At 48.3% G+C, this 11,665-nt stretch overlaps 1 protein-coding gene and 1 non-coding gene across 16 annotated transcripts in view; one reads left to right on the top strand and one right to left on the bottom strand.

Annotated features, from left to right (window-relative positions):
- The first annotated feature begins 838 nt into the window (after nucleotides 1-838).
- Nucleotides 839-11,665, top strand: part of C20H16orf95 (chromosome 20 C16orf95 homolog) — a 177,974-nt gene continuing 167,147 nt past the window's right edge. For 3 of the 15 annotated variants that reach the window (XR_012428655.1, XR_012428654.1, XM_074026629.1), the window contains exons 1-3: nucleotides 1,848-2,357; nucleotides 3,410-3,461; nucleotides 4,138-4,263. Coding sequence is in view for 9 of the 15 variants with exons in the window: in XM_074026629.1 (XP_073882730.1) it covers nucleotides 2,344-2,357; nucleotides 3,410-3,461; nucleotides 4,138-4,263 (192 nt within the window). In the remaining 6 variants the exon portion in view is untranslated. Of the gene's footprint in view, nucleotides 1,653-1,847; nucleotides 2,358-3,409; nucleotides 3,462-4,137; nucleotides 4,264-10,447; nucleotides 10,485-11,665 lie in introns of those variants that run through there. The other 12 variants (XM_045383126.2, XM_045383127.2, XR_012428652.1 and 9 more) reach the window with 7 other exon arrangements.
- On the bottom strand, nucleotides 4,407-4,510 carry LOC123570727 (small nucleolar RNA U13). The gene has a single exon (XR_006694976.1). It is a non-coding gene; the product is annotated as a small nucleolar RNA U13 (small nucleolar RNA).

Below are 11,665 nucleotides of genomic sequence, written 5' to 3'. Positions count from 1 at the left end.
ATGTCTTCTGGTACACATAAGCTCTCATTTCTCTTGGGTGAGGTGAGGAATTAGTCAGTCATGGGATATTCGTATGTTTAGGTTTTGTAAATACTGCCAGTTTGCCAATGTGGTTGTATCAATTTTATGAGCAATGTATGAAGGTTCCAGCTGCGACATCCTTGACAAACTAAGTATCGTCAGTCCTTTTAATTTTAGCCATTCTTGGGTGGGTGAGAGCAGTGAAGAGCCATTCTTGACATGGAATGACAAGACCTAGTGTGCCAGAGGTGAAGGCCTGAGCGTCCAGGGGAGCATGAGCCTGTCTTCTATGCCCTGCTGTGCTACAGCAATGTTTCACTGTGCTCAGGAGGAAAACAGAGACAGCAGAGAAGCCGAGTGCTCCAAAGTGGGCAGAAATGAGACAGGCATAAATAAAGTGCTAGGCTAGGCCGGGCGCGGTGGCTCACGCCTGTAATCCCTGCACTTTGGGAGGCCGAGGCGGGCGGATCACGAGGTCAGTAGATCGAGACCATCCTGGCTAACACGCTGAAACCCCGTCTCTACTAAAATACAAAAAATTAGCCGGGCGCGGTGGCGGGCGCCTGTAGTCCCAGCTACTCCGGAGGCTGAGGCAGGAGAATGGCGCGAACCCGGGAGGCGGAGCTTGCAGTGAGCCGAGATGGTGCCACTGCACTCCAGCCTGGGCAACAGAGTGAAGACTCCGCCTCAAAAAAAAAAAAAAAAAAGTGCTAGGCTAATAGTGAGACTCTTAGATAATTTTGTCATTAGCTACAAAGAGGGCAGTGACAACATGATTTACACACACACACACACACACACACACACACACGGGGTGGGGTATCTGAAATATTAAGCAGCTAGTATGGTAGGGGCACTGCCTAATCAGTATGGATGCTGGCCAGGAGAGGATGTGTGTATGTGCTGGCTGGAAACTCAGTCCTGCTCATAGGTCATGATCTTAATGATTAAATAAGCCAAGAAATCCCAGAGGGCAGTGCCCGAGAGCACCCTGTTTGCTCTGTGGCTAGAACGCAGCACCCTGAAGTATCACCCATCAGGGTTAGAGGTGCTCGTGATGGTTTGGGCAAATACAAATATTAATCCAGAGTATCAGAGTCTGCATGAAAATACTGAAAAGTGAGGGTATACTCAACCGTTTGCAAGAAATACAAATGGGAACTGACAATAACTTAAGATAATTAGAGAGGCAGAGAGCACTGGGTTTTACTAAAATATTAAGACATTAATATTTCATGCGTCCTGTCTCCATGTCGGCAACTGCGCAAAGTACACGCGTTCAAGCGAAAGTGGGAAGGCTAATGGCCAGCCAGAGCTTCGGCGCTTGCACGCTCAGGCCACCGGGTGACGACTGCTTCCAATTCCGCGGCCTTTAAACCCCAGGTTGTTTTTTAAAAAACAAAACAAACAAACAAAAACACTATTTCTCTAAAAGTCACGATTCGAGCCCCACCTGAGGACGCAACGATCCGGCGCCAACTCCTTTATCTATAGATGAGTGACTTTACCAGAAGCGCCTATGCAAGACGCAGGGCCCCGCGCGGGCTGCTCCCACCTCTTTCTCTCCTTGCAGGGTACCGAGACCCTGGCTGGTGCAGCCGGCGGCCCCTCCGGCCCATCCGTCGGAAATGGTGAGTGGCTCCAGGGGCCGGGGTCTGCAGAACCTACCCCAGCGGGAATAGCAGCCCTACACAGTCGCGCTTAGACCCGCTGACCCCGCGTCTCTGCGCGAGGGACCAATCAGCCGCCAGCTAAGTTCACATACCCAGAAGGCCATTTTTGATTGGCTGGGCGCGGGCCAATCAGCGGGACTGGCGGGCGCGCGGGGACTGTTGGGCTCCTCAGAGGGTTTGATGTTGAGGTTTGGGTTGGTCTCGGGCTGGCTTCGGGCTGAGGCAGGAGGGAAAGGCGGGAGCCCGGGCGTCAGGGGCTGCGGACGATGTGTGTGTGAAAGGGCGCGTCAGCCATAAGAAGCCATACGCGTGCGAGCCGGTCCCCACTGCCCCCGCGGCGTTGTCACCATCATCATGAGGCCACTGGAGCAGCCTCGGGCGCTGCTGACGGGGATCCGGGCGCGGGGTGCGTCGGGCTCTGCAGGTTGGCACTCACACCCGGCGCGCAGGATGGCAGGCAAGTGCGTCCTGAATCCTGCCCGCGGGCACCCGACACCGCGTCTGTGAGTTCCCGGCCCGGCATTGCTGCATTACCTGTACGTAGGCAGAACTCTTGACCGCGACCCACAGGAACCTCACATTGGCATAAGCACAAAAACGCAACTGATGGTTCCACATAACTGAAAATACCAGAAGTAGGGCTTCAGGCATGGATGTATCCAGGTACGCACTGACCATGGTCCTGGAAGGTTTCTCTCCATTTTTCAGCTTCCTTCCCTTTTACTGGCTTCCTTGCGAAGGCAAGATGATCACCAGGACCTCCTGAGGTTTACATGTTATCAGATTATCAACCTCAACAGAAAGGAGTTTCTTTTTTCCCCAGCCTTCCAGGCTGGGCAGTGGTGAGTTGGGCCCACCTGAACTACCTGAGATGGGTGTGGGCCCCCTCCCCTACCAGGAATATAGCAGTGCTGTCTTTACCAGAAGGGGCCTTGGATGCTGTGGAGGGCAATGCCCCTATCCTCTGTTTTCAAGCATTAGCTGGGAGAGTTGATGCTTGAATCTATTACTCTAACAAAAAACAGCACTAATAATAACGGTTATTATGACAATGAAACCTGAAAACACTTGTATCACTCTTACGGTTTCCACAGTACAAAGCACTTTGATCCACCACTGTCAGGGAAGCAGGGCTTTGCACCCACTGGAGACGCTTTATCGGCCAACATTCAAGCAGTTTGTTGTGGGGTGGAACAGGGAAGAGTAACACAGGCTGTGTAACCCCAAATGCTTTGTCATCCCAGAGACAAAGCGCCTGGTTTTTTATAGTAGAAGGAGGTTTGTTAATGGACAGTTTGACGATGTTTTCCTTCAGTATTTCAGTAAGTTGGGGATGTCTGACAAACCATCCTAGGTGATGTGATTGGCAGCTCCATGTCTAGGAAGGTTCTCACCAGGTTGGAATGCTCCCATCTTTTCTGATGGTCCAAGCGCAAGTTTAGCTGGAGTCAGCTTGAAGTTGGTTGGCTTGGGAATGCAAGATTCCATGACAGCCAGCCCCCAGGATCCCCTAGACATGAACGCGTGAGCAAGCACACACCTGCTTCTGATGTCACCCTCACTCTTCTTGGGCTCAGAGGATCCTCCCCTGTCCCCTCCACCCCTGGGCTTTACTGTTAAGAGTCAGTTCTGAGAAGGCAGGCCCAGGCCTGTGCCCTAGCATCCCTGCCCCCTAGTTTACACAAACCCTAAGCTTTTCTGTTCTTCTTTTCTAGGAATAGCCCATTTCAAACCTACAAGAAAGAAGTGTGCCTCCCAGGTCATTCGGTAAGGAAAGCAAATCCTCAGCCACTTGGCCGTGACCCCAACATGCCCCTGTGGGGTGAGGAGAGCAGAGAATGTGGGTCCAGAAGCTGCATCCCATGAGAGAATGCTCCAAACACAAAAGTGTGGTTGCAGGAGCTATCCCTGGGCCTCCAGAACACCTGCCAGGCTGTCACAACACCTCAGAGTTCAGGAGGCCACCAAATGTACCTGCTCTGGGCATCAGCTTCTCCGTCTGCCCCTGGAGGTGATGGCAGCCCCTCTCCTTCCTGCCTGAGGGTGTTGCGAAGGTCACACGGGATGGATGTGGAAGCTCTTGCAGACCAGAGTGAGACAGATGGCCATAAAGGCAGTACTCATGGGCCCATAAGCTCTAAAGCTGCTTGTACATCCCCATTTTCAGAGGGGACCATGAGACTTGCTCATTGTAGCATGGCAGTAAATGGCCGAGAATCCCAGTGCACCTGGTTTGCAAGCTCTGGCAGATCCCCCTCCAAATGACCTTGGAGGCCTCAGGGCAAGCCATGGTAGCCTGCCTCTTTCCAAGCTGCAGTAGGAGCCAGGGACCCTGCCCCCGGACACCATCTTCCTGAGCACGGATCTACTGTGCCTGAGAGCCTCCTGTATCCCTGCAAATGCAGCATCAAACTCAGTTCTGTTGTTTCTGGATCTTACTCAGATGCACCCTGGCCCCTGGGCCGTCTGCTGTGAGTGCCAGACCAGATTCGGGGGCCGCCTACCTGTGCCCAGGGTGGAAGCAGCACTGCCTTACTGGGTCCCTCTGTCCCTGAGACCCCGAAAGCAGGTAGGTAACTTGAACCAGGAGGTCTTCACCTAGGGTCCAGGGTGAATGTCAGGGGACCAGTCACCCCTCAGAATTAGAAGTATTATATGAATGGATATTTTAACATTTCAAGAAGACAGTTTGATATTATTTATTTATTTTCATGTCAGATGGGTAATGTGCTGACATCGTAGCAAGGCCTGAGGGAGGCACACCTCATACATGTGCGTGAGTGCCCAGTTATCATACTTATGAACTGTAAAAGGATCTGTGATTTTTAAACAGTTTTTTCTAAAAACTAGACTTTTAGAGGTTTGATTGGCATATGATAAACTGCATGTGTGGAAAATGTACCATCTGGTAAGTCTTGCCATAGGTATTCCCCCCTGAACCCACCACCACCATCAAGATAATGAGCATATACACAACCCTTAACCATGTCCGTGGGCTCCTTTTAACTTTACCCAACATTCTGTACCCTGACATCCCCAGGCAAACACTGACCTGCTTTCTGTCACTGTAGATTAATTTGCATTTCTGAGAATTTTATATAAATGAGGTCATAGACTGTGTACTCTTTCGTCTGGCTTCTTTCACTTAGCATAATTATTTTGAGATTCTTCTACGTAATCATGGGCATCAATAGTCATTCTTTTTATTATTGAGTAATGCTGCATTATGTGAATAGACCATGGTTTATTCATTCACCCAGAAGGACATTTGGGTTGTTTCTACTTCTTATGTGTTACACACAAAGCTGCTATGAACATTTGTGTACAAGGCTTTGTACGCACATATGCCTTCATTCTTCTTGGGTAAATACCAAGGAGTGGAATTCCTGAATCATATGGTAGTTGTATATTTAACTTTAAAAAAGAAGTCTGTTGACTGTTTTCCACCATTTTACATTTCTACCAGCAGTATCTAAAGTTCCAATTCCTCCACATTGTCACCAACACTTGGTTTGGCTGATCTTTTAATTTGAGCCGTCTTAATAGGTGTCTATCTCATTATAGTTTTCATTTGTATACCCATCATAATTGGTGATGTCAAGGATCTCTTCATGTGCTTTTGATATCTGATGTCTTACTCGATGAAGCATCTGTTTAATTGTTTTGCCCCTTTATAAGAATTGCTTTTTTAAATTACTGAGTTTTGATAGTTCTTTATATATTCTAGATGCAAATTATTGATCTGAGATTCAATTTTTAAATATCTTTCCATGTCTTTGGCCTGTCTTTTTTTTTTTTTTCTGAGACTGGGTCTCACTCTGTTGCCCAGAATGGAGTGCACAATCTTGGCTCACTACAAACTTGAACTCCCCAGCTCAAGCAATCCTCCCGCCTCAGCCCTTCAAGTAACTGGAACCGCAGGTGTGCACCACCATACAAGGCTAATTTTGTTTATTTTTTATGGAGATGAGGTCTCACTTTGTTGCCCTGGCTAGTCTCAAACTCCTGGGCTCAAGTGAGCCACCTGTGTCGGCCTCCCAGTGTGCTGGGATCAGGGTGCGAGCCACCACACCTGACCTGGCTTGTCTTTTTATTCTCTTATCAGTATCTTTCAGAAAGAGAGAAGTTTTACCTTTTGGTGAAGTTCAGTTTATCAATTTCCATGTTTTCTGGATCTTGCCTAGATGTGCCTATCCCCAGCACAGCAGTGGATCATGCTTCAGGTGTCGTAGTTAACAGATCTTTGCTGAGCCAGAGGTCAGAAAAGGTTTTTTCTTATGTTTCCTTTTAGAAGTTTTATAATTTTATGTTTATTTCTGTGATCCATTTTGAGTTAATTTTTGTATATAGTGTGAGGTATGGATTTAATTTCTTTTTTTGGAGATAGAGTCTTGCTGTTTCGCCCAGGCTGGAGTGCAGGGGCATGATCTTGGTCATTCTTTTTATTACTGAGTAATGCTGCATTATATGAATAGATCACAGTCTATTCACTCACCCAGAAGGACATTTGGGTTGTTTCTACTTCTACCTCCACCTCCCAGATTCAAGCGATTCTTCTGCCTCAGCCTCCCAAGTAGCTGGGACTACAAGCACACACCACCATGCCTGGCTAATTTTTTGTATTTTTAGTAGAGACAGGGTTTCACCATGTTGGCCAGGCTGATCTTGAACTCCTGATCTCAGGTGATCCGCCCACCTCAGCCTCCCAAAGTGCTGGGATTACAGGCATGAGCCACCGTGCCCAGCCTTGAATTGGGTTTGTTTGCATATGACAGTCTAATTTTTCTAGCACCATCTATTGTAAGGGCTGTATTTTCTCTACTGACCTGCCTTTATACCTTTGTCAAAGATTAGTTGTTGCTGTAGTTTAGATGTTTGTCCCCTCAAACCTGATGATAAAATTTGATCTCCAGTGTTGGAGCTAGGGATCCCCAGTGTTGGAGGTATTTGGGTCACGGGGGACAGGTCCCTCCTGCGTGGATTGGTGCTGTCCTTATGGTGGTGACTCAGTTCTCTCTCTTCTAGTTCCCAAGAGAGCTGGTTGTTAAAAAGAGCCTGGCATCTCCTCCCCTCTTTCTGGCTTCCTCTCTCGTATGTGATCTCAACATATGTGGGCTCCCCTTCACCTTCCACCATGAGAGGAAGCAGACTCCCAATCTTGAACTTTCCAGCCATCAGAATCGTGAACCAGATAAACCTCTTTTCTTTTCTTTTTCTTTTTTTTTTTGAGACGGAGTCTTGCTCTGTCGTCTACACTGGAGTGCAGTGGCATGATCGATTTCAGCTCCCTGCAACCTCCGCCTCCCAGGTTCAAGTGAGTCCCCTGCCTCCTACCTCAGACCCCTGAGTAGTTGGGATTACAGGCACTCGCCACCATGCCCGGCTAATTTTTATATTTTTAGTAGAGATGGGGTTTCGCCATGTTGGCCAGGCTACTCTCAAACTTCTGACTTCAAGTGATCCACCTGCCTTGGCCTCCCAAAGTGCTGGGATTACAGGCATGAGCCACCACCACACCTGGCCAAGCCTCTTTTCTTAATAAAATACACTGCCTCAGGTATTCCTTTATAGCCACACAAGTGAACTAAGACAGTTGTTCATATATCTATGAATTTATTTCTGAACCCTCTTCTGATCTAATTGTCTATCTTTATGCTAATACTACACTGTCTTGATTATTGTGTCTTGACTTTATAATGTCTGGAAATCAAGTAGGGCTCATTTTCAAGCTTTGTTTTTCAGAGTTGGATATATATATATATATATTTGCATTTCCTTGTGAATTTTACAATCAGTTTGTCAATTTCTGCAAAAGCACCCTACTGGGATTTTGATTGGCACTGTATGGGCTTTGTAGATCAGTTTGAAGAGAATTGTCTTGTGAAAAATATTGAGTCTTTTGACCCATAAACATGATACATTTCTACATGTATTTAGGTTTTCTTTAATATTTCCCAGAAATATTTTGCAACTTTTATTATATAGGCTTTATATATTTTTTTGTCAGATTTACCCATAAGTATTTCATAATTTTGATGACATTGTTTTTGAATTTCAATGTATGACTTTGCATTGCTGGTATTTAGAAGTACAACTGATGTTTGTCTGTTGTTCTTGTATTCTACAATATTGCTAATCTTATTTATTGTAGTAGCTCTTTTTGTGGATTCCATCAGATATTCTACACAGATGATTGTGTCATCTGCAAGTAGAGATGGCTTTCTTTCTCCCTTTTCAATTTGGAGACTTTTATTTTTCTTGCTTAATACACTGGCTAGACCTTTCACTACAGTGTTGAATAGAGCAGTGAGGAGACATTCTTACCCTGCTTATGAGGGATGGCATTCAGTTTTTGTTTTTCTTTTCTTTTCTTTTCTTTTTTTTTTTTTTTTTTTTTTTGAGATGGAATCTCACTCTGCCGCCCAGGCTGGAGTGCAGTGGCATGATTTTGGTTCACTACAACCTCTGTCTCCCAGGTTCAAGTGATTATCTTGCCTTAGTCTCCCAGGTAGCTGGGTTGCAGATGCCTGCCACCACTCCCGGCTAATTTTTGTATTTTTAGTAGAGATGGGGTTTCACCATATTGACCAGTCTGGTCTCGAACTCCTGACCTTAAGTGATCCACCTGCCTTGGCCTCCCAAAATGCTGGGATTACTGGCATGAGCCACTGCTCCCGGCCTTCCCCCATGTCTGATAGCCCCTACCACTACGTGCAGGGCTGTAACTCCTCCTTCTGCTGTAACCTCCTCCTCATCCTGTTGCCCAAACCATATGCCTGGTCGAACCCGCAGCTGAGAGGTGGGACCACCCTGTCTTTCCGCTGGAGAGGCTGCAGGGTCACAGTGCCAAGGGTGGGCTGTAGGGAGGGTGAGGAACTGAGGCAAGAGTGTCATTTGCTATAATTCACATACATACGATTGTGTGCACATTCTTTTTTGAAAAATGCAAATGGTAGTGTACTGAACTCACAGTGCTGCATTTTCCTCACTTTACATCCTGTCTCAGAGTTTATTCCATGTCAGTCCAGACAGCTCTGTTCCATTCTTCCCAAGGCTGTCTATATCCTATTGCCCGATGTCTGTCATTTATTGTCTCTTACTGAAAGACATTCAGACTGTCCAGTCACTCCTGATAATGGTGCAGCGAATATTTCTATACATAGTAACTTTGCAGATGTGAAAGCATCCTCATAGGAAACATTCCTGCAAGTGGAATTGCCGCATCAAAGGCTGTCTGTTTTAGAACCTGATAGACTTTGTTAAGATGCCAGCAGAGCCCTCTTCATAGCTGAGAGCACCGAGGCACAGGGATGCTAAGTGTCATGCCCAAGGGCCCCAGCTGGAGACCACCAGGCCAGGACAGAGCCAGGTCTTCCAATACCAACCTGCGTGCTCTGCCAGGGCACAGGTGCAGATGAGGGGTAGGGAAGCCAGGTGAGCCACGGAGGTCCCGTGTTTCCCAACAATGGACATGTTGTAGACGGTAGACCACAGTCCCTTATCTGGAGTGGTTGGGTGTGCTTGTGGGTGGGAACAGCTCTCCAGGGCCTGCCCTGATACTAAGACCGAGCCAGGAGTCTTCTGGGGAATGGCTCCATCAGGGAGTCGCTTCTGGGGAATGGCTCCATCAGGGAGTCGCTGGGGGCAGGAGTGGCTCCATCCCCTTCTGAATCTTCTCCTCCCATCCTCTCTGTTAGAGTCAAAAGATGGTTCAGTTTTATATCCCCCAAACCACCAAGATGTGCCCCTGCCTATGCCATCGCTTTGGGGGCCGCCTCCCGATGCCTAGGGACCAGGCAGTGATGCCCTACTGGGTGCCCCAGGTTCTGAGGTCTCAGCAGCAGGTAAGGAGGAGGCGCACACTGCAGTGAGGACTGAAGAGTGAGGTGGGGGCCGGGAAAAGGGGAGACGGGAGGAAGAAGGGGAAGAGGGGTACCTGGGCTCTGCTCCCACAGAGGCCTCTGTGGTGTCCAGAGAAGATCCCCTGGCAATTGTGGCCATGGGCCTGGGAGCACAGAGGGCAGGTGTGGCTTAGGGAAGCCGGCTCAGTCTCCCACTGTGGTGTCCAGAGAAGATCCCCTGGCAGTTGTGGCCATGGGCCTGGGAGCACAGAGGGCAGGTGTGGCTCAGGGAGGCCAGCTCCGTCTCCCAGTTGGCACTGGAAGGGCAGGGCCGCGCTGCTTTCTGCAGAGGGCTGATTGTTCTGGCCCTCACTGCTGCTGCTGCTGCTTTCCTCCCTGTCTTCCTCCCACTCTGCATTCTCCTCGACCTCTCTCACCTCCCTGCCTCCTCCTTCTCACACCACCTCCCTTCCCTGGCCGGGCCCCTCCTCTGACTCTCTCTTCTGGCCCTGGCTGCATAGAGGGAGGTGAGAAGGAGGGTGCCCCGGATGGACCACCACCAGATGGCCTGTCCTCTCTGCTCTTGCTGGCTGCCTCCACAGCACTAGTTCTGGGCAGCGGCAGCAGGCCTCTTCCTAGCCCCCTGGGCCTCTCACTCCCCTGCTTTCCCCGTGTCCTGGGTGGTAGACAAGAGCTTCCTTCCTTCCCCCTGACTTCCAGTTGCTGGTTTTCCATCATTGGGTGGCAGGCTGTCCTCAGAGAAAAGAGCCTGCAGGCCTCATAAGGAGGAGCCCAGGGCTTTTATCTTGAGGCAGCCAGCACCCCTCCTGGAGGTTTGGAGTCCCAATCACCAGGCTCTCCCCCCTTGGAGGGTCACCAGGCTGACTGCTTGCCTCCATTCTTGTCTTTTAGATGGTCAGGAGGCAGGAGAGTTTGAAAGGCATCCAAGGTAACTCCAGTGTGCGTGTGTCTCATGTCATCCCTCTCCCCAGAAAGGCGGGGTTCGTGAGCATCATGGTGTATGGCGGGGGAACCTCTCATCCCCAGACACCTGCCCATAGTGTAACAGTGACATGCATGTGGCTTCCCTCCCCTGCTCAACAGCCATCCCTTGTCACCCACTACCTTCCCCCAGTGAGCCCAGAGAAACCTCTGCTCTACAGCAGACCCTACCCATCTGCCAGCAGCGGCTCTCCGGATGAAGCCAACTCCCAGCCTGGGCTTAGATGAGACCTAAAGTGGTTTTATTAAGCTCTAATCTTCTATAATTTATGACATAGTATGTGTGTGTATATATATTTATGACATAGTACATATTCCTATATATATCCTATTATATCCTCATACATTCATATATTCATGGCACATTGTATATTCAAAACACAAAACTTACGTCTCTATTCATTACATAGTATGCTCATACATTCATACATTTGTGACCTGGTGTATATACATTCACATGTTCATGATAGTCATAGTATATACTCACATTCATGTAGTCACAATACAATATGTATTCATATGAGGGGCCTTGAAAAAGTTTATGGGAAATGCATATAATATACCAGGTGCTGTGGCTCACACCTGTAATCCTAGCACTTTGGGAGGCTGAGGAGACTGGATTGCCTGAGCTCAGGAGTTTGAGACCAGCCTGGGCAGCATAGTGAAACCTTGTCTCTACTAAAATACAAAAAGTTAGCTGGGCGTGGTGGCACATGTCTGTAGTCCCAGCTACTTGGGAGGCTGAGGCATGAGAATTGCTTGAACCCGGGAGGCAGAGGTTGCAGTGAGCTGAGATCATACCATTGCACTCTAGGCTGGGCAACAGAGTAAGACTCTGTCTCCAAAAAAAAAAAAAAAAAAAAGAAAAAGAAAATGTATATAATTAAAAAAGCAATGAAACAATGTATGGATTTCAATTTTTTTTGCACCAGACTAAACTCATATTAACTTATTATAACATATCTGAACAGGGTCTAGTTTGAGGTGCTGAGAAGGAGAAGACATCAGTTTAAAAAGAGTCCCTGGCCGGGCGCGGTGGCTCAAGCCTGTAATCCCAGCACTTTGGGAGGCCGAGACGGGCGGATCACGAGGTCAGGAGATCGAGACCATCCTGGCTAACGCGGTGAA

The sequence above is a fragment of the Macaca fascicularis genome, chromosome 20 (assembly GCF_037993035.2).
Source record: "Macaca fascicularis isolate 582-1 chromosome 20, T2T-MFA8v1.1".
Taxonomy (NCBI): domain Eukaryota; kingdom Metazoa; phylum Chordata; class Mammalia; order Primates; family Cercopithecidae; genus Macaca; species Macaca fascicularis.
This window is presented reverse-complemented; position numbering and strand designations above follow the sequence as displayed.